Source organism: Argopecten irradians, chromosome 13 (assembly GCF_041381155.1).
Source record: "Argopecten irradians isolate NY chromosome 13, Ai_NY, whole genome shotgun sequence".
In the NCBI taxonomy this organism is placed as follows: Eukaryota; Metazoa; Mollusca; class Bivalvia; order Pectinida; family Pectinidae; genus Argopecten; species Argopecten irradians.
Window position 1 is genome coordinate 23,938,610 of NC_091146.1, and position 27,701 is coordinate 23,966,310.

The 27,701-nt window shown below is 36.0% G+C and overlaps 1 protein-coding gene across 3 annotated transcripts; it reads right to left on the bottom strand.

Annotated features, from left to right (window-relative positions):
• Positions 1-173: 173 nt before the first annotated feature.
• LOC138306694 (alpha-mannosidase 2x-like) lies at positions 174-27,701 on the bottom strand. 3 transcript variants are annotated; one of them, XM_069247154.1, is made up of 23 exons: positions 27,380-27,701; positions 26,030-26,365; positions 25,502-25,649; positions 21,735-21,906; positions 21,073-21,200; positions 20,254-20,427; positions 19,802-19,988; positions 18,154-18,331; positions 17,542-17,744; positions 16,092-16,274; positions 11,491-11,602; positions 10,902-10,969; positions 10,404-10,569; positions 9,672-9,808; positions 9,105-9,201; positions 8,305-8,427; positions 7,572-7,683; positions 6,732-6,868; positions 4,894-4,920; positions 4,725-4,839; positions 3,977-4,107; positions 3,084-3,395; positions 174-1,802 (listed from the first exon to the last, which is right to left on the bottom strand). In XM_069247154.1, exons 1-23 carry the CDS (start codon positions 27,494-27,496, stop codon positions 1,650-1,652), a joined length of 3,516 nt encoding a protein of 1,171 aa, XP_069103255.1. In that variant the 5' UTR covers positions 27,497-27,701; the 3' UTR covers positions 174-1,649. The 3 variants fall into 3 exon arrangements, with proteins under 3 accessions (XP_069103255.1, XP_069103256.1, XP_069103254.1); XM_069247155.1 differs by lacking the exon at positions 4,894-4,920 and adding an exon at positions 5,143-5,169; XM_069247153.1 differs by lacking the exon at positions 4,894-4,920 and having other exon boundaries at positions 4,725-4,872.

A 27,701-nucleotide genomic window follows, 5' to 3' on the forward strand; every position in this document is an offset into this window, starting at 1 on the left:
CTGTCTATAAAGACCACAGTCAAACCTGTCTATAAAGACCACAGTCAAACCTGTCTATAAAGACCACAGTCAAACCTGTCTAGAAAGACCACAGTCAAACCTGTCTATAAAGACCACACTCAAACATGTCTATAAATACCACTCAAGGGACAATTGATCTTTATACACATGTCTATAAATACCACTCAAGGGACAATTGATCTTTATACACAGGTCAAATTGCGTTGAAAATTGATCATTTTGGACCCAGAGAAATTGGTCTTTATACAGAGGTGGTCACTAACACATGTTTGACTGTACATGTAATAGGGAAAGCTTTTATAAAATGAGATTATTGATAGGTAGAATTAAAACAACAAACATTTTGTAGGTAAAAAATATTGTAACTACGGTAACTTTTGTTTTGGTGGTAGCTATATCTAGAGCCATGAATAAATAAAAAATAAAACCTATTTAATGTATTTTTGTGACCTAAGCATCAATAAAAGAGTTCACTTATTTGCATATCTTTTTATTGAATATGACAATATCCACTTACATTGTATTTGCATATCCTTTAATTGTATAATTATGAAAACATCTACTTGATTAAATGCATTCAGGTTCAGGCTCCAGGATCATTAAACAATCCTACAGACTTCCAAAGTTTTTGTTTAGCCAATAAAAAAAGACCTAACATATTAGTAACACCACATTTGATTGGCTAAACCTAACTTAGACTGTTACATGATCTTGGAGCACAAGTTTTCTCCTTTTTTTACTAGCATGGACTTTGAACTCTTGTCAATGATTTGTGTTTTAAATGAAGCTTTCTTAGGAGAATTTTAGACAAACTCTATCTCTCTGATTCGTTGATTTTCGTTAGTTAAGACCAGAAACAATGCATTATTGAAAAATAATTAAATGTATTATAATAATACAATCATTTCACTCAGAGACATTTTGGTAATAAATGCAAAGAGACATATAATATTATAGTCTAAAAGCAATGTTTCTAAGCAAACATAGTACAATGTACCAAAAATAGCCAATATAAACTCCAGATGTCAGTCATCTGAACTAATGTTATCGTGTAAGGCAGAAAAAACATGATCACAGATGCAAATTCTCTAAATCGTTCTACAGTCAAACATTCTACATGTTTTACACTCTACAATGAAACATTCAACCAACATTTACACTCAACAGTTAAACATTCATGCGATGTTTACACTCAGTGAAATAGTCACCCAACATTTTACACTCGACAGAGAAACATTCATCCAATGTCTAGATTTGGAATCTGTAAAGTATCTTTCATATTTATTAAAACAGATTTAAAGATAATCAATTCATTTGGATAATAGATAAATTTGCCAGAAATGCATAATTTTATTTTGTGATCATGTACAAGTATAATGTACCCAAATACCTTGACTTATAGATACAAATGCTGAATTCCTGATTTCAGGAACATTTTTGATGAAACAAAATTTAACAATGATTTTTTTTAATTCTCCACAGCTAATTGATCACAATTTTGACAAGAATTTTGGAATTGAATGTGAATTTATATCCTCACTGGTCTACTTTAAAAGCCAAGTAAACTGAAATGATGATTTAATACATTTACAGAGCTGTCAGAATTGATTTACCCTGTATAACTGGTGTCAGTGTACACTCAGCTTGTAAGAATAAATTTCCATAGGTTTCAGTTCTATTGATGCAGCTTTGTCTATTTCCTCTTTCTCCTTGATCAATGTCAAGGTTGTTTCTGTGACCTTGTTCAAGGTCATCTGCTGGAAAAGTTTTCCTAACACCACCTGAAACAGATGATAATTACATAATAAGTACATAATGGGGTTTTCATACGTATGCTTTAAAATGACAAAAGAAAATTTGATTGAAATCAACTTTTCCTCTAATTTATTAAGTTACAGCAACATTTAAGACAAAGTAAATTGATTTTAATGTTGGATAACTTCTTGTATGTTGGATAAGTTCTATTTATTGTAAACGTAACCTTGGCATTTTGTGACTCACCTTGCCTCCATCAGACTGACATCGATGACCTTGACCTTGACCTTTTGTGACTCACCTTGCACCCATCAGTCTGACATTGATGACCTAGACCTTTTGTGACTCACCTTGCCCCAATCTGACTGATATTGATGACCTTAGCTTTTTGTGACTCACTTTACTCCATCAGACTGATATTGATGACCTTGAGCTTTTGTGACTGACCTTGCCACCATTAGACAACATTGATGAACTTGACATTTTGTGACTAACCTTGCCATATTTGACTGACATCGATGACCTTGACCTTTTGTGACTTACCTTGCCACAATTAGACTAAAATTGATTACCTTGACCTTTTGTGACTCACCTTGCCACCTATGACTGACATTGATGACCTTGACCTTTTGTGTCTCACCTTTCCACCATAAGACTGACATTGATGACCTTAACCTTGCCACAATTAGACTAACCTTGATGACCTGGACCTTTTGTGACTCACCTTGCCACCTATGACTGACATTGATGACCTTGACCTTTTGTGTCTCACCTTTCCACCATAAGACTGACATTGATGACCTTAACCTTTTGTGACTCACCTTGCCACAATTAGACTAACCTTGATTACCTGGACCATATGTGACTCACCTTACCACCATTAGACTAACCTTGATGACCTTGACCTTATGTGACTCATCTTGCCACATATTACTGACATCGATGACCTTGACCTTTTGTGATTCACCTTACCACCATTAGACTAACCTTGATGACCTTGACCTTATGTAACTCACCTTGCCACATGTGACTGACATCGATGACCTTGACCTTTTGTGATTCACCTTACCACCATTAGACTAACCTTGATGATCTTGACCTTATGTGACTCACCTTGCCACATATGACTGACATTGATGAACTTGACCTTTTGTGACTCACCTTGCCACCATTAGACTAACCTTGATGATCTTGACCTTATGTGACTCACCTTGCCACATATGACTGACATTGATGAACTTGAACTTTTGTGACTCACCTTGCCACCATTAGACTGACCTTGATGACCTTGACCTTTTATGACTTACCTTGCCACCATTAGAGTGACACAGCAGGCCTTTGTTAGAGAAGCCACAGTCGTGCCCCAGGCTATGTAACAGCAGGCCAGCTTCCTCCCGAGGTTTGTACCTCAGACTTATATCATCATCCTTATTCTGAAGAGTTCGCAGGTTGAGGAGGTGAACCTCACACGGGAGAGGCTCGGTGAGGGGACTAAACGTGGGAAGGTATCGATGTGTCAAAGCGTCCATGTTCTCCGGGGCCACGAATAACGGGTGTGTGAGTTGGAGGTAAGTGACATGGGCCTGAAGGGACGGGTACCCTATCATCTTATCCTTCGGCTGTAATAAAGGGTTCAGGTTTAGGGTTATTGAATTTCCTATGAATGACCTACAGTTATCAAACTTATATTCATGGTGACTTAATTTCGCGTTTTTAACCTACGGATGTTTTTGGGCAGATTTTGTGATCTAGAGTTCCATTTTACCTGAGTATATTTTAAACATTTTCGCTGTGAATTCTTTTAGTGATTTTTTATTGCCAGTGAAGTTTACCTATTTTCCTGATTAAAAATCACACCTGAGTGTAAGCCACAATTTCACAAAGGCCTTTTTACACTTTTTTTCATTTGTTGTACACACTTAAGTTGGTTTACACTATGTTTATATATATCAGACGTGAAAATAATTTGCAGATATATGTAGACATTTCCTTTTTTTGATCTTATAATCTTTTGTGAAATCTGTTTTGTGTTATATTTTTATGTTTGGTCTTCTAACCTTCAACAATTAGTTTCTCTTTAAAAACAACTAAATACTACTTATTGTGACTTTAGTTGTATGCATTTTTGTTGTTTTCCCCTAAAACATTTCAATCTATTTGAGATAACTTTATAACTTTATATTTTTTTTTTTTTTTTCACCTTTGGAGTTTTGCGTTTTTCAAACAGTAACTGGAATCTGTTAGGTGTGACCTTGTTGTCTCTCACTCCCTGACCGAGACCTCGGTTGTCGTCCTGGTTAAGTCGGCGATCCAGCATCACCACTACCTCACCTGTAGAACAAACTCTGTTTACTTTAATCTGAACAGCCTTTTCAGATATATTGTGCATATACATGTCTGGATTAAGTTCAAATTTAAAATATTTAAACAGAATCAATTATTTCTTCTCTGGGAGGGGGGTCTTATTTGCGGTCGAATACTGTATATAGGGTAGATAGTTTTCCAGTGTATTCTTATACTAATTTGTGGATGCAATTTTGTATCAGCCTTTGCCCCAACATACCTGTGAATGCAATGAATATAGGCAAGATATGGTTTTACTCACATGATAAATACATAGATGGTTTGGAAACAAACAACAAACAATAAATATTCATTTAATAACCATGCAACACCTCCGATATGTGAGGTTCTTGTTTACATCAGAAGACACATGAATCTGTTTGAGTAAAGCTACAGACAAACTAATGTAACAACCATGATTGTATCATTAACTCCAAATATCTACATATCAATTTTAAACCTAGTAATTTAGTAAATAATGAACGATTTTATATACACTTGACTTCTTACGATCATGATTAAAACTTCAAAAGACCCAACTTTGATGTTTTAACACATGTGACCATTTAATGTAATTGACCAATATGTAAATAATGTATGATTACCTTTGTAGTGACAGGCTACCCCGAGACTCTGGGCTGACAACACACTGAAACGTGTCATATCATCCTCTATATAGGCCATGGCTGGCATCGGGTATACATTGGCCTGGAGGGGGAGCTTATGCTTATCATAAGTCTTATGTTTCAACATCTACAAAAAACATTGAAACACCTTATCATAGGTCTTATGTTTCAACATCTCTTATGTTTCAACTTATCATAAGTCTTATTAGGTCTTATGTTTCAACTTATCATCAATTCTTATGTTTCAACATCTACAAAAAACATTGAACACCTTATCATAGGTCTTATATGTTTCAATATCTACATAGGCCATGGCTGGCATCGGGTATACATTGGCCTGGAGGGGGAGCTTATCATAAGTCTTATGTTTCAACATCTACAAAAAACATTGAAACACCTTATCATAGGTCTTATGTTTCAACATCTACAAAAAACATTGAACAGCTTATCATAGGTTTTATATGTTTCAACATCTACAAAATACATGAACAGCTTATCAAAAAACATTGAACAGCTTATCAAAAAACATTGAACAGCTTATCATAGGTTTTATATGATTCAACATCTACAAAATACATGAACAGCTTATCAAAAAACATTGAACAGCTTATCAAAAAACATTGAACAGCTTATCATAGGTTTTATATGTTTCAACATCTACAAAATACATTGAACAGCTTATCATAGGTTTTATATGTTTCAACATCTACAAAAAACATTTCATTCAAATAGGAAACAAATCTTTTAATTTTATCATATGATATTCCACCATTTAATGAATTTTTGAAAGTTTTAATATATCAATATCAGGATCTAACACAAAATTGTTCAAAGGTCTTTAACAAATTTTTACCCAACCTACAAGAGGCCCAGAGGGCCTGTATCACTCACCTGGTTATTGTAATGCTAAGTAATGTTCTGATTACAGGATCTTGTCTTTTTTCTGAAGAAATTTGAAGATTTACCTCTAATTTTCCTATTGGGACCCATTCTTTCTGCTCCACTAGGTTTGAGCCAAAATTTATACAAAACTGTTTCCCCTTCCCCAAAGAATGTTTCTGGCCAAATTTGGTTACATTCCATGAAGAACTCTATGACTACTAGCGATTTAAAGATTTACCTCTATTTCCATTATTTGGCCCCGCCCCTAATGTCCCCGGGGGGTCAGAGCCAAAATTTATACAAACTCTGTTCCCCTTCCACAAAGGATGTTTCCGGCCAAATTTGGTTACATTCCATGCAGAACTCTATGACTAGTAGCGATTTAAAGGAAATGTTGACGGACGGACGAAAGACGCCACGCCATGACATAAACTCACAGGCCTTTTGACCAGGTGAGCTAATAACGATAATTTAGGGTAAGTGAGGAAAGCTTACCTGTTAACCGTTGAGATCGGTGTAAAACTTTCTTACCTGTTAACCGTTGAGATTGGTGTAAAACTTTCTTACCTGTTAACCGTTGAGATTGGTGTAAAACTTTCTTACCTGGAAACCGTTGAGATCGGTGTAAAACTCACTTACCTGTAAACCGTTCACATCAGTGTAAAACTTTCTAACCTGTTAACCGTTGAGATCAGTGTAAAACACTCTTACCTGGAAACCGCTCAGATTGGTGTAAAACTCTCAAACCTGAAACCCATTGAGATCAATGTAAAACTCACTTACCTAGAAACCGTTCAGATCGGTGTAAATCTCACTTACCTGTTAACCGTTCAGATCAGTGTAAAACTCACTTACCTGGAAACCGTTCAGATCAGTGTTAAACTTACTTACCTGGAAACCATTGAGATCAGTGTTAAACTTACTTACCTGGAAACCATTGAGATCGTTATAAAACTTGCTTACCTGGAACCCGTTGAGATCGGTGTAAAACTCTCTGTAAAAACTCTCTTACCTGGAACCCGTTGAGATCAGTGTAAAACTGTTGAGATCAGTGTAAAACTCTCTTACCTGGAACCCGTTGAGATCGGTGTAAAACTCTCTTACCTGGAACCCGTTGAGATCGGTGTAAAACTCTCTATCTGTATTCTGTACATCAGTTGCTATAGACATGGCCAGCTCAAAGTTCATCTCTTTTCTGATATCAACTAGATTAGACACATCGACAGCCATACCATCTATACCTGTAAACGTTATTTATATAGTAATACTTCTTCATTGCATCCTTGATACTCCAGGGGTTACTATCACTGACATGATATCCAATCCTAGACAATCCTCATAGTAAAAACTGGAGGCAACAGAGTCGCCACAAATAATTCAATTCTTTGATGTACATCAAAGGAATCGTTTAACGGTACACTGTGGTTGATTGTGTTGCTTTGAAGTTGGGCGTCACTCTCTCTGTAATCTGTAAGGACCTCTCTGCAGGTTTGCCATTGTTCAGTTTTTGACTTACTGCCTCCAGTTTTACTATGAGATAGTCCAGGGTGGATATAATGTCAGTGATAATAACCCATGGAATATCAAGGCTGCCAAAATATCTTTTGCCAAATCCAGAATAATTGCATATTTGCTTAATATTATTGCTGCAATACTTAGTCTGAATAGCTTATTTTATTCGGACTTATTCACATTCAATTAATCATACATTTATGTGGAGTCTGGCGTGTGAGCAGTTGACGGTACATGTTTAAAGAGACTGCCGTATATTCGTGTTGTGTCTTCTTGTATATAATGGAACTCTTGCCCTTTTCAAAGTGCTTTATCACTGAAGCATGCCGCAGAAGACATCAAACAACACACCCCATCCAGTCACATTAGTTTAAAATTACTTTTAATATCAATAAATTGATGATTTGGAGACCATGACGGAGATGAACTTACCTGGTGAATTATACACCCTGAGTGTGTGCTGTACATTACGTGTGTAGACGGCCACCTCTGACACGATAGGTCCTCGCATAACTCGCATCACAGGAATCACACCGTCCAATGGCTGGAAACAAAATCATTAGAAACTCTAAAAATTACCTTAATTTTAGACATTTTTTTCAAATCCTTTCTCACTGCAATTTTTTTTGTTCAAAATAAAATTTTATCGATAATTTATAGGATATCACATAATGAGTATCCTCACATAGGAAAAGATTCAGTCAACAGACAACCATATAATACTCCTCATATCTTTCAATTTCATTGAAACGTTTAATTTAGCCACAATTTTGGCCACGAAATACACAAAATTTAAATGCTAAAGACATCCAATTACACTACCTTTAAACATCATGGAAAAACTTTGTTTCATAGAGAAACACAAAATTTGTTTCAATTTTACATGATAATACAGAAACTGTAAATAGTAAACATACATATTTTTGCCCAATCAAAATTTAGCACAATTGCAAAAAATTGTAAAATAACATTAAATAGCACATATAAAAATAGCACAATTTGGTAGGCCAATACTGGAATATCATGAATTTACAAGGTTTTTTTCTGTACATGAATTAGTGCTTAAAAGATAGCTCATAAAGTGCTAACATAAAACTACTGCTAAGATTTACAACATATTACCTACATGAAGCCTAAGACTAAATGTTCTATAATTGTTACATACCTTGCCTGGACCGTCAGGTAAAAACAGGTAGGCTCCACTTTTCTCTTTAGATCCTCTGGTGCCATATTTGAGGAACGTCACTTCAGCTTCGTGTTTTTTGTCATCAGACTTTGTTGTCACGCTCTGTAAAACCAAATGGAGTTGACAAGAATGTTCTTTTATAGAAAAATGGCCTTTATAGACATCCTTTATAGACAGTTGTCCTTTATAGACAGGTGTCCTTTATAGACATGTGTCCTTTGTAGACAGGTGTCCTTTATGGGCAGTTGTCCTTTATAGACATGTGTCCTTTATAGACTTTATAGACATGTGTCCTTTATAGACAGTTGTCCTTTATTTTATAGACAGTTGTCCTTTATTGACAGGTGTCCTTTATAGTCTTACAAGGTGTCCTTTATAGACAGTTGTCTTTATAGACAGTTGTCCTTTATAGACAGGTGTCCTTTATAGACAGGTGTCCTTTATAGACAGTTGTCCTTTATAGACAGGTGTCCTTTATAGACAGTTGTCCTTTATAGACAGGTGTCCTTTATAGACAGTTGTCCTTTATAGACAGGTGTCCTTTATAGACAGGTGTCCTTTATAGACAGGTGTCCTTTATAGACATGTGTCCTTTATAGACAGGTGTCCTTTATAGACAGTTGTCCTTTATAGACAGGTGTCCTTTATAGACAGGTGTCCTTTATAGACAGTTGTCCTTTATAGACAGGTGTCTTTTATAGATATGTGTCCTTTTCATGACAAAGACAATCAAACAGGTATTTTATCCAATTCTTTAGTGTCCTTTCAGATGATGTTACCTTAAGAAATCCTGTTTTCCCACTGATGTGAGCGGCCAGATTGGAGTTTTCCAGAGTAAAGTCGGCTGGTTTCTCCATCTTCAGTGTAAATGGGAATCTGTAAAATTAAAAAAAAGTGATACATTACCTTTACAAAAAAAATTTTATTTTTAGAGAGAGAAAGATTTGTCATTTTGACTGGTCGAATATAAAGAGGTGGATAGGTCGATGATTTCAAAAGATGTTTTACAAACCAGAATTATTTCATCTAGAGAATGAAATTATATTTACTTTGAATGAAGGAGTTTAATCATCACTAATGTTCCAGCCATAGAAGTAGTTGAGTTCAAAATGTGTTTTCAATAGGCAAAGGGGATTAACAAAGTTATATGACAAAGTTTAGAGTCCAAAGGCTAACTCAGTTTGCCCTCTTCTACTTCTAGAATATATACAGCTTTCAATCATTTATCTATGAGCTGGAAGCATTCTGAGACTTCTCGTTTTGCAGGAGCGCAACTCATGTTGGCCTCATGCTGTTTTAAGTCCATGGGAGACAACTCTGGCGGTTACTAACATATATAAACCTACGTTTCTTTGTGATCAGTGATGACGACATTCATGACCACAACATTGGCGAAGGAAGTGGACTTGATTGCCTCCGGCTGAACCTTCCGTAGGGTGTATCTGGCTATCCCCAAGGCTGGGGCCCGGACCAGAAACGACACCTAGGCAAAAGCAACAATAATTTTGATTACTAGTATCAACTATTACAGGTGTTATCAATATCATAAATGACAGCTAGAAAAACATACATTTACATTATATATACATTATACCTCACAGTGGGTTTTTTTTTTCTTTGTTTACCTTTTTTATTATTTAAAGTATTGCAAAAGATAACTAAGATAATGGGACTGAGAAAACTTTTTAGTTCATGATCCACATTTATCTATCATGGTGTGCTACATATAAGAACACCCAATGTATGTTACACACCAATGAATGTCAAAAATATGACAACCAATGCTTAAATATATACTCATAGTGTTATCACTTTTACTATTATTACTTTATTTTTATTTTTTTTTTATTATTATTTTTATTTATTTTTATGTTTCATGATACACATTCATGTACAAATGACTGGTTGGTTGCTGGAGAATCAAGAATATTCTGCTAAAAAAAAGAAAAATTAAAATGCCCAGGAACTTATATACATAATTACATAACTGCATTATTATGTTAAAATAACTTTTCATGTTAACTTTAGATTATTATAGTTTAAGGATATCTGAAATCACAAAATAATATCATGCTAACCTTGAACTTCTTTTCGATCATGACTGTCGGGGATTCCCATACAGGGTCAACCTGGGCCTCTACAGTAACGCCATCTGGTGTCTGGACCTCAACAAAAGGGGAGGTAACAAAGACAGCCTCCACCTGTTCCCTCTCCTGGGCCAGCGAGTTGTAGAACAAGACAGAGCTGAAATAGCATTGGTGTCATAGGGGTCATCATGTAAGGTTTTTAAAACACTATGAACATTAAAATCAGCTAGCATCCCCTCTACTGATTATAACATACACCTTGTAGTTATTTTCTTTCCCTATCAAGGTTCTTATTAGATGTTTACAATATGTGTATAATAAACTATGTTTATAACAAGGTAGTTTTGTTGGTCCCCAGAGGATCACTATACATGTAGCTGTGTCTTACTGTATACAGCTAGAAGATCTAACACATCTAGAGAGTACAAGTTACACAAACAATTGGAAACATTTTTTTGTCTGTCACCATTTGTATACAACAGTACTTACCTGGTTACCTCGGTAACATCTAGTACTGTCCTCTCAGGTAATGAGTCATGCGTCTTCCTGTCTTCATCCTGTCAAGGCAATGGTTTATTCAAACTTTGTATCTAACAGAAAGTTTATGCAAGGTAGATACTAATATTTCAGAACATTCAAAGTGGATAGTGTCCAGTTACACCTTGTTATCAGGGCCCAGTTGATTACAGTTTAACTGTAATTTTCAATTATTAAGATTAAATAATTTCCCAAAATACTAACTTGACAAAATTTTATAAGCCTCTTCAGAACTCAATTCTTTACTTACTTGCTGATTTTTGTTAAGATATAGCCATATATTTTGCAGTAAATAAGAAATGAAAATTTCACTAATCATATGATGAAGATAATCACCTTTTAAACAACCGGGTCCAGTTGTTTAGCAATGATCATAAATTTTAGATATGAATGATTCCGCCTGATTCTGATACAGACTGTAAAAGGTTTTTACTTTAAGATCACTTGCAAACTAACTCAAAACTCTTAAGTCTGTAAACCAACCACTAAGTATATTTCTTCAATTTGTTTAGACTCCATAAGGAAATTGACTATAGCGTACCATACTGAACAGAGGCTCCTTTGGGTACTTGTAATCATTTTTGTTCTCCAACATCAGAAGACTGGCCGACTCCACAATGATTGACTTACAGTCCATCACCCCCTTCAACATCCTGTGGAAAGTAAATTTAAACTTTACCAAATCCAATGGTTGGTTTACTACATAATATGAATCAAAGTACTCAAAGTACTGCAATTACAACGCAGCAGATACAGAAAAATTAGAATGAAATAAAATGAATTTCCAAAATCAAAATATATAAACCATATTATAAAAACTTTAATATCAATTATTTCAAGAACATTCAACTGATCACAGAAAATACATGTTTTGTTTGACATTTTTCTTCATTAAAGTTCCTACATGAAAATTACAAAGAAAACAAAAGTCTTCATTAAAATGAGTTTTGATCCTTAATATACTCTTGTTTCTTATGTTGCAAATACACTTATTATGGTAAAACCATACACATATGAGGGCAGCCTTATAAGTTATTTTGCCTTTACCTCAAATCTGTGTTTAACATTCATTTAAAAACATTATTTTAAAGTACACAAAAAGGACATATAATTAGTTTACTTTAAAACTCTTATGTCTATAAGCCTTAGATAGTAAGTCCAATTTGAAATATCATTAACAGAGATTATGTAAGTTGGACAGAGGAGTCACCAGCAGACAACAATTGACCTAGCTAGATGGGCTGTGTATTATATAACACTCTGTGTATTCTATACACACTCTGTGTATTCTACCAATCAAAAGGCAGTGTTCCAGTGACTATTGATTGGTCCAAAGGAATATTATTCAATGAATAGGGAATTTATGAATGGAAGTTGATGAATGAAATGGTTCAAGAGGTCACCACTAGATGTCATTGTAGGGCAAGTCCTACTGATCAGTCCTACCCATCAATGGTAAACCGGATAGCATTAATACAAACTCTGGTCTTGTTGTATTAAAAACGCTATCTTAGAGTCAATATAAAGGTTTCAGATTGTCTTGTCGAACAGTTTAAAGGTAGGTTTCGCCCAACCAAATAAATATTTTTTTGTGAAATGCGATAAGCGGAAGAAAAGATGAGAAAACATAATTAAAATATCTCAATTTAATTTCTTTATGTGTTTGAGATTGAACAAATGTGTCTTGAATACAAAATTGAAGGAAATCCTTGATTTATTACGGTGTCCGTCAGACAAAATAATATGCAAATGAAGCTGCGATGGATTGTGTTGTCGAAGTTTGGCGCATGCGCATTGTCACACACTAAAAGTAAACAAAATGGCTGAACGAAAGTGTGTGAGATGAAAAAAATATATCTGAATCGGCAACAAAGTGGAGGAAATTATAATGGATTCGGTAGCACCTTAGGATATCTATAGGGAATTAAATTCAGAGATGGCATGTAGCAATAGAAGAAACAGAAGCCACATCTCAAGCGGAACTTGTCGGGATCTGTTGGGACTCGTGTAACTTCAACACATATGCCAGCGCACAAACAGCCGCAGACTAACTACATGTATATTTGGTGTACAAAGTTAGCAAGCGTATGTAAGTAACATGAGTTGTTTTAGATTATATGATATGTATAAACAGTCCCTCGCACTTCGATTTTTTGTTGTTGTTTTTTTAACTGAACATGCCGTGGCAAGACTGTCACTTCTATCTGACATTTTGTTGCACGCTTCCGTTCGTTGCTGCGGCCTCGTTTTGGAAAAAATACGTCATGTTCTATGCAAAGCTTGACTTCGCTATATTTTTAGAGGAGTATTTTCCTGGTCAAGCTAGGCAACTGACCACCCATATTGTTCGCTGTATGCATTGAAAATGATCTGAAGATTATATCTATGTATAGGATAAATTTCAATTTCGTAGTCTTTATATTTCATTGGGCGAAACCTACCTTTAAATATCAAAGTGCCAAAGCCACTCATAGATGCTGTGAATGAAGGACTCAAAGCAAAGGTATAAAAAATGGTTTTTCATTTAGATATAGAATTTAGTAAACTATACATAAGTGTGCAGTGTTGAATTCCGAAGTTTAATAAAAAAACATTCACGATATACCGTATTATTTTATGATATTTGAAGTTTTTCAAGAACAATAAGTTGAATAACTTATTATCCTGAGATAACTGTAATAAATTTTATTTCCAAATTATTTTTGAACCAATGAAACCGAATGATCAGAATCTGAGTATCATGTTTTTATAATTCTTTATTAATTGCTAAATCATCAATTTCATCAATGTCTCTTCAAAGACAAAAAAATAATAAGTAAACATTTTCGTATCTTAATATCCACTTAACATTGAAGAATATAATATTACCATTTTCGGATATGTTTTGTTTTCCTTTTTAGAAAACTAACATGGGTTGCTTTGACGACTTTTGACTAATAAATTATGGCCAGATACTTTTGCCAAATAAAAGGTACATTATTTCATTAAGTATATCACTCGGATTTCTTTTAAATTCACAAGAACGCTAGCCGTTAACATCAAGAAAACGTCATGTAATATATCGGACTTTAGCAAGTCTTCGTAAGCCTTACAGTAACTGGTTGGCGAGATGTTATCGTGCAGAACATTTATCGTGAGTTTTACTTTGCCGACTTTTGACTAATGATAAAACATGGCCATATACGTTTGTCAAGTTAAGGGTACATTATTTGGTAATTTATAACAGTCAAATTTCTTTTGAATTCATAAGAACGCTACCATCAAGAAAACTGCAATACATCGAACTTTAGCAAGTCTTCATAAGGATACCGTACATTAGGCCTACACGGCAATATAAGTTTATTTGTCACTTTAAGTTGCTCGTTCATAAAAAGATCTATATTTTCATTACATTTTGTAAGTTTATGTTGATAGATTTGGTACTTTTTCCCTTTCCATATACCGCAGTTGTCGATAAACAAAAGACAGAACTCCAAGTGACAGATCAAGGGAGGAGGCACGTACTCAAAACTATTAACTTTTACTGCGCAATAATATCTCAGATATAGTTCGTCAATACAACCAACACAAAAAACTTTATAAGCGTTATAAGAACTTTCTTTTGCAAATACCTTCCTAACATTTTATTACAATAATCGATCATTAGCATGAATTACGTAAAATTTAAATAAACATACACAATCCAAAATCCACCGAAAGCCTGTCGCGGAGGAAGACAGCGAAGAAGGTGTTGTTCGTGATTTTCGGGAGACCAGTGTTCTCGGAGTAATACAAATATCATAGAGTCCCAACTGAACACTTAAAACACTCTATCCATGGTGTATACGTATGTACAAATTCTATGTCTGTGGTTTTGAATATCGGGGTTTTATTTTTTTATACCATAAAGTATTACATGAAATAAACAAAACAACTTTTAATTTTCATCGCGGAGTGGTTTCATTGTTTCGATGTGCACAGGCTCTCTGAGCGTACCTAAGAATGCTGTTTCACAGCATCAAAAATATGAAGTCACCTACTCAAATGACATTATTTTGTTATCTATATAACTATATATTTTATTTAAATATTTTTTTTCAATTTACAGATATTATGGAAGTAAAAACTTCAAGTCCCAATATGCGTATCTGTCTTATTTTTTTCATGATTTAGAAGTCAGAATGTTGAAAAAAAAATCCTGTTGTAAATCATGCAGAGATAGGACTAAATTGAAGTCAAAATGAGCGATAATGATTCATAAACTTTTGACAAAAGTCAAATAAATATTGAACATTGCTAGGTGGGTCCCATTTAGTCAACTGAAGTTAGCCAACATTGCAACGTTGTTGCTGAGAACGTCATGTGACTACCGTAACTTCGTAACGTCTGTCTGAACTCTACCAAGAACGGGTCATGAACTTTCAGACTTCCACTTGGCAATCATTCTAACCTCTATGGCAACCAGTTTAAAATGAAGGCATGTTTACAAGTATCGACTTTCAACAACTGCTGTACCAAAGTTATTAAGAAATCATTATAAATATTCTTTGATTGAACTCAATTTCAACTACATCTACAAATACTAAGAATATCGGGGTCATATCTAAAATGACTTTTTGTTGATAGTTACGTTTAGTGTGGCTTTACTACCATAATTATTCATAAAAATGCACCAAGGGTATAAAGTTATTCCAAGGGGTATATTCAAAGAAATTTAATCAATTGATTGCTTTTATAATATTGACATTTCCAAGATGATCAAGATTTGTGACTTGACAAGAAAGAAACTTACATAGAAAGCATGTGTAAAGCACCTATACGGACGATGTTGTTTAAAGAGACCTTCTGAGGGAGATTAAAAATATGTCACATATGACTCTTAATAATTGAATCACCCTAAGGCTTATAAAAAAAGATTGAATAAATGTACCGATTGTCGTTTAAGACAGAAGGTTGTTGAAATCTGAAAGTCGCTAAGGCAATTGACGGATCGCCAGCTGTCAATCAAACTGCACGTGGCATTGCATTTTGTATTGTGTATACTACTGTAACAATATTTGCTTCGACACTGAATATGTATGTGTGCGTTTGCGAGCACGAGGTGTGGCTATATTACACCTGGCGATCAGTCAATTTTGACTGTACAGCCAGTAGCAGCCTTACCTTTCACCGTAGTCCGCCACTACAAAATCCTTGGCAGTTCCTGTGATACCGTCGTGATGTTGGTATAGGCCAAGGTTCCGACGGGCACCCACCAGCCTCTGCATCAATTTCTCCTGTGGGAAGGTAGTTACACCGGCCTGGCGGCTGTAGCTAAGGGCCAGTGTGAACACAACCTCAGCAGCTCTGAAAATAAAACAAGCACAAATGGTATCTAGATCATCCAATACGGGGGTGTCGAGATCCCAAAATGACATGGGTAATGGATAAACAAACATCATTTGTACATTTATTACTTAACATAGAACTTGATCTATGCATCTTTCAACCTTTCAAATATTAAACAATCTCTTTGACAATTATGTTAAGTTTGTGTCTGATTATAGTTTTTGTCCACATATTAGTTGCACTAAAGTATTCCACCTGACATGATACCTGACAACAGTTATATTTACCTGACATGATATCTGACAACAGTTATATTTACCTGACATGATATCTGACAACAGTAATATTTACCTGACATGATATCTGACAACAGTAATATTTACCTGACATGATACCTGACAACAGTTATATTTACATGTACCTGACATGATACCTGACAACAGTAATATTTACCTGACATGATACCTGACAACAGTAATATTTACCTGACATGATACCTGACAACAGTAACATTTACCTGACATGATACCTGACAACAGTTATATTTACCTGACATTATACCTGACAACAGTAATATTTACCTGACATGATACCTGACAACAGTAATATTTACCTGACATGATACCTGACAACAGTAATATTTACCCGACATGTTACTTGACAACAGTAATATTTACCTGACATGATACCTGACAACAGTAATATTTACCTGACATGATACCTGACAACAGTAATATTTACCTGACATGATACCTGACAACAGTAATATTTACCTGACATGATACCTGACAACAGTAATATTTACCTGACATGATACCTGACAACAGTTATATTTACCTGACATTATACCTGACAACAGTAATATTTACCTGACATGTTACCTGTCAACATTAATATTTACCTGACATGATACCTGACAACAGTTATATTTACCTGACATTATACCTGACAACAGTAATATTTACCTGACATGATACCTGACAACAGTAATATTTACCTGACATGATACCTGACAACAGTAATATTTACCCGACATGTTACTTGACAACAGTAATATTTACCTGACATGATACCTGACAATGGTACAATTGACCTGACATGTTACTTGACAACAGTAATATTTACCTGACATGATACCTGACAATGGTACAATTGACCTGACATGTTTCTTGACAACAGTAATATTTACCTGACATGTTACCTGTCAACATTAATATTTACCTGACATGATACCTGACAACAGTAATATTTACCTGACATGATACCTGACAACAGTAATATTTACCTGACATGATACTCCATGAGCTTGTCCAGGTTTTTGTAGTACGGCCGAGATGTGTAGTAACCACTCCAGTAATGATCTTCCCTATCCGAGTAGGTAAAGAAGTCCCCGGCCAGGATGGGATAATCATCAGGCTTACTACCCTGCTCCACCTCCGACAGCTCGTAGATCTTGTTGAAGTAGTCAGATAGTGTTCCAAACTGGGCCTAGAACAAAATATCAGAACAAAACCTGCCTTAGTGACCACCTCTGTATAAAGACCACCTCTATATAAAGACTGCCTCTGTATAAAGACCACCTCTGTATAAAGACCACATGTGTATAAAGACCACCTCTGTATAAAGACCCCCTGTGTACACAGATTTTCTGAGTGTCACAAATGATCAAATAACAACAGAATTTGACTTGTGTATAAAGACTACTTGGCTATAAAAGCCACTTGTACCTTGGGTGGTCTTTATAGACATGTTTGACTGTATATAAATGAAAATTGAACATGGCACTCAGATATTTACCGTTACGGCCAGTTCAGGAGAAGAGTTCATGTCACCATTTCTATATTTACCGTTACGGCCAGTTCAGGAGAAGAGTTCATGTCACCATTTCTATATTTACCGTTACGGCCAGTTCCGGAGAAGAGTTCATGTGATCAAACAGCCTCTGGTAGTTGTTAAACTGGCGTTCACATTCGTCTGCCTTGTCGTAGCGGAAATCGTCTCCTAACGGGATCAACACCACGTCACTGCGGTACAGCTCCGCTTTCTTACGGTACTGGTCCACCAAGGTTTTAGCCCTGAAAAAGTATATCAGATATAAATCCTGTGTAAGTGACACCTCTGTATCAAGACCACCTGTTTAATAGTGACACCTCTTTAATAAGACCACTTTTTTGGGTCTCAAGAGGTCAATTTCAACACAGTTTGACCTGTGTAAAAGACTACCAAGCTATAAAGACCACATTTCCTGTTTCCAGGGTCATGCATGGTCTCTATAGACAGGTTTGACTCTAGTGGTCCTCTAGGCGTAAACATATACTGTACACATTAGAACAGTATAGTAAAGATTGGTCTAGTGCTGAAAAGGTAAACAATATAATCATACAAGAAATTACTGGTCCTGAAAAAGTTTATAAAAACATATACAAGAAGACGTTAATCATGATAATATAAGAAAGTTATTTTGAATAATTATACCCTAATAAATAAATCTTTATAAGTCATGTAATTAAAAATTATTATTAAAGTCTAAAATGTAGATTACAGTAAATCTGTATAAAAGACACATGTCTATAAAGGACATCCGTCTATGAAGGACACCTGTCTATAAAGGACAACTGCCTATAAAAGACACATGTCTATAAGGCCAAAAAAATTAATTCTTAGTTTCTCAGGCCCCGCCGCATCGACATTTACCCCCCGCACCAACTTTTTTATGCGCCATAACTTAAAAATTAAAATTGAGACCGCCGCATCGAACGCAACCCAAATTTTCAAACTCGCCCGCAATTTCCATTCGAAAACGCACCCGGAAATTGGCTCCAATTTTAGTATGCACCTTTCATTTCCGGTAAAAAATGGCTGCCGATGTCAGCATTTGCTCAAAACGGAATGTTTCCTCCCATGATTATGTATTTTCAACTGGTTTTCTTTGGATATAGTGACGATTGAGATATTTAAAAGCTGTTCTTAAAGACTGAGTAAGAATTTACATTTTCTACCCGTGTTTTCATTGATTTTCATGTCTTTCAAGTGAGAAAAAAATAAAATGTTATCTGCCGCATTTGTTTTCAGAGAAATAAAAAATAAAAAATATTCCCGCTGCCCGCACTGACTTTTTAAAAAAGTGGCCTGAGAAACTAACAATTAATTTTGTTTGGACTAAATGACACAAGTCTATAAAAGACACCTGTCTATAAAGGACACCTGTTTGTAAAGAACACATGTCTATAAAGGAAACCTGTCTATAAAGGACACCTGTCTATATAGGATACCTGTCTATAAAAGAACACATATCTATAAAGGACACATGTCTATAAAAGACATCTGTCTATAAAGGATACATGTCTATAAAGGAAACCTGTCTATAATGGACAGACTCATCAACCCCACCTTTTACTATTACAATTTACTATATCATTGATATCTGAAAAAAAACATCTGCTATATGCCTTTTGTGTCCTTTATAAACAGTTATACTTTCAAATGGACAAAACAAGACACTCAATATAATGCACAATTTTGTCCAAATCAGCCAAAAATCTCACCTTTCAGCTACATTGTGGTTTGTAATGGCTGAGGGTGCCACTTTCCATGGACAGTTATAACGACTCGGTGGCATCCTGGCAAAGTCAAACTGGCAGCAGATCTTAGGGTCAGGGCCACAGGTATGTGGCACATCGTACGAGTAAAACGGCATCATGTGGCACATCATATCGGTACTACCATCACGATCTGTTAAATAAACATAAGGGTTACCTCCCTTCAGAGGAATCACATATAGGCGCTACCATAACAATTATAATCGGCAATAAAAACACATGAGTTACCTCCCTTCACATGAGTAACACCATTATATGACTTATATGCCATATTGGTCCTAGGTTTAAAATTGTACTAATGGACATGGTTTTTAATATGAGAAACTATGGAGAAAGCATTCACAATCTAAAAGTACTAAAATATGTTTCTGTTCTGAGATTCCACTTAAAAGCCTAACCCCAATGCTGCCTCCACATAAACTCTAGCTGTTTATCCTTGGCCAGTTTTTTCTTGACCGCATAGTGAACACGCTGTATCAGCATGTTTTGGAGTCCAGCTCGCTTTAGGAGGTACGCCATCGTGGGAGAGTGTCCAAAAGGATCAATAGCCCAACCCGACTTCGGTTCCACACCTAGAAGTTAAGAAATTAGAGTCAAACATTTATTATTTATACAAAAAATGTCTATGATGTGTAAAACATCTTACATGTGGTCAACCAGACTCTTATCCCATACCTGAAATTTAAGGTAACAATTGACAATATTTTATTGTCTATATAGATTTTGCTATTTGATTTTCCTTATTCTTAAAGTGAACAGTCGGGCAAGGATGGCTAAAGTCGGTAAAAATTGTGTGAATGTATCCAGTATAATTTCTTATGAAATAGAAATAGAATATCTCTCGTCAAAATCTGTCTGCGTACGAAGAAATTAATTTTAAGTAAAGGAATCCTAAAACGTCCTCCCGGCTGACTATGTCGTGGTTACATTTCCACACAGCCTCGCTTTCAATGCTTGAATTTTTATTTATTTCAATGGTCAGAACTGGGGAATGTAAGCAGAACTTGACCTTCGTATTAATATGTGAGAACTTTTGAAAGGCCAATGAACGCATTTAGACTGGTTTTCTTTGCCCGACTATTCACTTTAAAACATTTTTGGTTGTTTAAGATTTTTTGCACTTTTTTAATGGGGTTTACTAAACCCAAAACATGAGTCGAAAAATATTTTTTTACATTTTTGTTTAATCTAAGTTGCTCATTGAATGTCAGGCTTACCTAGAACATTGTGTGCCCATTGGTTGCCTTCGATCAGCTGATCCACAATAGCGGAGTAGTGGGCGTTGGCCTCATCTGTCATCACCCAGCCTCCGGTCGTTATCTCTAACTGTCCATTGTCTACCAGTCTAAAATCAAAACACAAGGCATTTACAACCAGTCACATATCCACTGATTATTATTTAAAAGTTAAATTAGAAATTCTAAAATAAGTTTAGTAGTGAAATTAACCTGTGAAGTCCGTCTATTCACATATTGCTAATTAGTAAAACATGTTCAGTTTGACTCTTTCCTCATAATTTTAATGATATTAGAAAACTTAAATGCTATTGAGGCAAATTATTTTTTTCCTATTGAGAAAGATAGACTGATTGATCTGATCAAAATAAGCTTCAGCAAGATCCAGATTGATGCACTCAAGTTTGGCTGTACTTCAGATAAGCTTGTACGCGATCCAGATGATCAGGTCTCAAACATTGACCTCATACAACATCTGACAAAATATCTATCCATCATTTTAATATCAACTTCTCTGAAATTCACATCAAACATTTATCAATTGATATGATCTTCTACCGAACGTTTATCAACTGACTTGACCTTTTATCAAAGATTTCTCGATTTATTTGACATTTCACCAAACATATATCAATTTATCTTACCTTTTGACTCGTTTACGTTTATCCTGTGTGATGTCATGCCACCAGGTGGAGAAAAAGGACATCTCGGTCTCGATGAACTTCCTGCGCGGGTCCTCCTCCAGCTTGTTGATCATATTGTCGAGAAGTTGTCTAACCTGGGCCTGATAGTAGTCGTCAAATGTCTTCACCCAACCTGGTGATCAGTAACAATATGTATTTACACACAACCTGTTAGATGTGAAATGAATCCTGTCCTACATATGTATAAATATAAAGACATTACATGTAACTAAAATGTCCAAAACAACTTCCTGTCACCACACATAAATATTCTCCTGTCACCACACATAAACAATTTCCTGTCACCACACATCAACATTTCCTGTCACCACACAAAAGACACTACCTGTCAACAACACACATAGACAACTTCCTGTCACCACACATAGCCATCTTTATTTCACCACACGAAGACAACTTCATGTCATCACATATAAACATTTCCTGTCACCACACATAAACATTTCCTGTCACCACACATAGCCATCTTTATTGCACCACACGTAGACAACTTCCTGTCATCACACATAAACATTTCCTGTCCCCACACATTTACATCTTCCTATTACCACACATAAACATTTCCTGTCACCACACATAGCCATCTTTATGTGACCAGAGGTAGACAACTTCCTGTCATCACATATAAACATTTCCTGTCCCATACATAGCCATCTTTATTTCACCACACGTAGACAACTTCCTGTCATCACACATAAACATTTCCTGTCCCCACACATTTACATCTTCCTGTTACCACACATAAACATTTCCTGTCACCACACATTTACATCTTCCTGTTACCACACATAAACATTACCTGTCACCACACATAGCCATCTTTATGTGACCACAGGTAGACAACTTCCTGTCATCACACATAAACATTTCCTGTCACCTCACATAGCCATCTTTATGTGACCACAGGTAGACAACTTCCTGTCATCACACATAAACATTTCCTGTCACCTCACATAGCCATCTTTATGTGACCACAGGTAGACAACTTCCTGTCCCCACACATAAACATTTCCTGTCACCACACATTAACATTTCCTGTCACCATACATAAGCAACTTCCTGACACCACACATAAACATTTCCTGTCACCATACATTAACATCTTCCTGTTACCACACATTAACATTTCCTGTCCCCACACATTTACATCTTCCTGTTACCACACATAAACATTTCCTGTCCCCACACATTTACATCTTCCTGTTACCACACATAAACATTTCCTGTCACCTCACATAGCCATCTTTATGTGACCACTGGTAGACAACTTCCTGTCATCACACGTAAACATTTCCTGTCCCACACATTAACATTTCCTGTCACCACACATAAACATTTCCTGTCACCATACATTAACATCTTCCTGTTACCACACATTAACATTTCCTGTCCCCACACATTTACATCTTCCTGTTACCACACATAAACATTTCCTGTCCCCACACATTTACATCTTCCTGTTACCACACATAAACATTTCCTGTCACCTCACATAGCCATCTTTATGTGACCACTGGTAGACAACTTCCTGTCATCACACGTAAACATTTCCTGTCCCACACATAGCCATCTTTATGTCACCACACATTAACATCTTTCTGTCACCACACCTAAACATCATCCTGTCACCTCACGTACCCATCTTTCTGTGACCACACGTAGACAACTTCGTGTCACCACACATAAAAAACTCTCGATCAACACACATAAACATTTCCTGTCACCCCACATTAACACCTTCCTGTCATCACACATAAACATCTTTCTGTCACCACACATAGACAACTTCCTGTCACCACACATAGCCATCTTTCTTTGACAAAACATAAAGACAACTTCCTGTCACCAAACATAAACATCTTCCAGTCACCACACATAGCCATCTTTCTGTGACAACACATAGAAACAACTTACGGTCACCAAACATAAACAACTTCCTGTCACCACACATTAACATTTCCTGTCACCATACATTAACATCTTCCTGTCACAACACATAAACAACTTCCTGACACCACACATAAACATTTCCTGTCACCAAACATAAACAACTTCCTGTCACCACACATTAACATTTCCTGTCACCATACATAAACAACTTCCTGTCACCACACATAAACATTTCCTGTCACCATACATTAACATCTTCCTGTCACCACACAAAACATTTCCTGTCACCACACATTAACATTTCCTGTCACCAAACATAAACAACTTCCTGTCATCACACATTAACAACTCCCTGTCACCACCCATTAACATCTTCCTGTCACCACACAAAACATTTCCTGTCACCACACATTAACATCTTCCTGTCACCACACATTAACAACACCCTGTCACCACACATTAACATCTTCCTGTCACCACACAAAACATTTCCTGTCACCACACATTAACATCTTCCTGTCACCACACAAAACATTTCCTGTCACCACACATTAACATCTTCCTGTCACCATACAAAACATTTCCTGTCACCACACATTAACATTTCCTGTCACCACACATAAATATCTTTCTGTCACCACACATAGCCATCTTTCTGTGTCAAAACGTAGAGACAACTTACTGTCACCACACATAAACATCTTCCTGTCACCACACAAAATCATTTCCTGTCATCACACATAAACATTTCCTGTCACATACCACACATTAACATCTTCCTGTCACCTTAAGTACCCATCTTTCTGTGACCACAAGTAGACAAATTCTTGTCACCACACATAAACAACTCCCTGTCACCACACATAAACATCTTCCTGTCACCACACATTAACATCTTCCTGTCACCACACAAAAACATTTCCTGTCCCCACACATAAACATCTTCCTATCACCACACATGTACATTTCCTGTCACCACACATTAACATCTTCCGGTCACCATACATAAACATCTTCCTGTCACCACACATTAACATCTTCCTGTCACCACACAAAAACATTTCCTGTCACCACACATAAACATCTTCCTGTCACCACACATTAACATCTTCCTGTCACCACACAAAAACATTTCCTGTCCCCACACATAAACATCTTCCTATCACCACACATGTACATTTCCTGTCACCACACATTAACATTTCCTGTCACCACACATAAATATCTTTCTGTCACCACACATAGCCATCTTTCTGTGACAAAACGTATAGACAACTTACTGTCACCACACATAAACTACCTCCTGTAACCACACAAAAACATTTCCTGTCACCACACATTAATATCTTCCTGCCACCATACAAAAGCAACTTCCTATCACCACACATAGACATCTTCCTGACACCACACATAGCCATCTTTATGTCACCACACATAAACATTTCCTGTCACCACACATAAACATTTCCTGTCACCACACATTAGCATCTTCCTGTCACCATACATAAACAATTTCCTGTCACCATACAGACAACTTACTGTCACCACGCATAAACAACTTCCTGTCACCACTTATAAACATTTCCTGTTACCACACATTATCATCTTCCTGTCACCATACATAAACAACTTCCTGTCACCACACATAAAAATCTTCCTGTCACAGCACATGAACATATCCCGTCACAACAGATAGCCATCTTTCTGTCACCACCCGTAGAGACACCTAACTGTCACCACACATAGACACAACTTACTGTCACCACACATAAACATTTCCTGTCACCACACCGTTCAGAAGTACTTTCTGTGGTTACCTGGATCATTATGGGAGTGTGGAACCACAAACACATGCAGCTTCTTTTCTCCGCCCCATTTGTTAGCAGGATAGGTGATGGGCCAGCCTTGTTTCCATACTCCGCCATAAGGATCATCAAACGGCAACAGCTCCATCAGTTTTAATGTCTGCATTACCCAAAAATTAAATATAAAAAATTCTCTCCATTTTAATTCTTGTTTGTATTTGTTTATGAATTAAACTGATTGTTTGTCAGAACAAGAATTTCGAAATTGACAAAGAAATTTCACAATTTTTTTTTCATTTGAAGTAACTCTTTAATGATGACCAGAATGTATATCTGATACAATTTTGAAGAGCATCAAAATGACCTTCACTTTTAGTTATTTAGTACATATGTTTTGGTGATAGATCAATTGTTACTGATAGATAAGCCATTATAGCTACATCTAAATGATACAGTAATGGAGCCTAACAACGAAAGAGATTCTTAATCAATGTGACTGGACCTGACAACTTTAAGGATATACTAGTACAATTTAATGACCTTGACATCTGAGTCTACATTCGGTGCATCTGCCAGACTGCATACCGGTCCGGATACAGTTACTTCCCCTCGTGGTTTCTGATAAACTGTTTCCTTATTTGAACTCTTCTCCCCCATCAAACCTTGTAGCCAACTCTTTGCTGTGTCTTTGGTTTTCTGTAAATCTGCTGCCTTTACATCCAGGTCGACATCAGACAGAACTTTTTGTAATTTTTCTAGAGTATTTTTGTCGCCGTCTTTAGAAAGCTGACCAACCAAATTCTTGATCTCCCTGATAGTATCCTGGTTGTGCTGTATTTGGGCTTGAATACGATGGATCTTTGTGTCAACTTCATGCTGTGAAAGAATGTCATTCTAATTTTAAAAGTGGGAATTTAAAACAAGATTGATAATTTTGCAGAGTCATAAAAGCTATTAACTTACAATTAATACTACACTTACCATCACCTTTTGAACAATTTAATCCAAATTAATCAAATTTTTATTTTTGTAACGCGGGTCATCTTATGTTTCCCGTCGTCATTCTAATTACCGCACGTTATTTGAATATCACAATGCCAAACGACAAAACAGCGAAATGAATTGCATTGTTAACATAGATTTCACAAGAAATCTTGCATATATTTGATGTCGTAACTTCATTTTAGGCCATAAAATATATATTTTCTGAGGTTAATATTTATTTGTAAGAATTTCAGTAACTGCAATATCTCTTTCTAATTGTTCTTTGGTTTCAAGATACAAACCTACATGGGTAAAGTATTATTTACTGGCGATTAGTCCGGTGATTGTGATGTCATAATTTTAGGTGATTTTTTTTACATTAAAATCAACAGGAGAGACGAAACGATGGAAAATGTTCAGAATTGTATGTTATACCAACGTCGTTTTGGTATCTTGAAACTTACATTAAGACAAGCTGTCAATATTCAATAACGTGATTTTTTTTTTTTTAATTTGCAAAATTGCGAACGTTTCCGTTATGAAACCTTATACATCTAAAGGTCAGCCCTCCTTGAAAGAGGCATTGCTCTGCTGTCCCAAATGAACACGTAATAAATCGTTTGATTTTGATTTGCAAGACTCAAACCACATATTGTCGTAGAATATAGTACTTTTCGATATTATCGATATAAACTGCATGCTCATTAATAATTGCGTTTATTCAATTTTTTTCTGATGTAAAGAAAAAATCATCAAATAATGATCTACATGATGTGTTTTATAGGACCGAATATCAAACACACTTGTTTACACTACACACGTCAAACAGTCAAAATGACATTTCGTGTGGGACGAACGAACCAGGCATCGATATCGATTCGTAATGGATACCGGTGATAAACTTACAGATTGTAACATGTCGGGTGATCGTGAACCAGTAGACACTGCTTCCATCATCAGATAAAGTGACACACTGGCAACGATAAAGAACATCCCTCCCCATATCGCGACGTACTTCTTCATTTTCGACTCTGTTTTGGTCGGTGTTAACGCACTGACATGCGACAGACTTCAAATTTTACGCATATGATATGCAAATATTGTGATGGAAACACTCTGCACGCTTTATGTGTTCAAGGGTTAGATTTTACCGTCAATACCAGCAAGAAAATATGTCATCTTGGGTTTGTTAGCCTAGTTGGCAGACAGAAACCGAACTGCACATGTG

What these genes read in the sequence shown, in the direction of transcription:
- LOC138306694 (XM_069247153.1), bottom strand. Translation starts at nt 27,496, where the DNA reads ATGAAGAAGTACGTCGCGATATGGGGAGGGATGTTCTTTATCGTTGCC. An exon ending in CTCATGGAGTATCATGTCAG is followed by an intron (nt 16,275 to 17,541) that starts GTAAATATTACT and finishes TTTTATTTTCAG; the next exon opens with AGCTGCTGAGGTTGTGTTCA. An exon ending in TACCTGACGGTCCAGGCAAG is followed by an intron (nt 7,684 to 8,304) that starts GTATGTAACAAT and finishes TTTTGTTTCCAG; the next exon opens with CCATTGGACGGTGTGATTCC.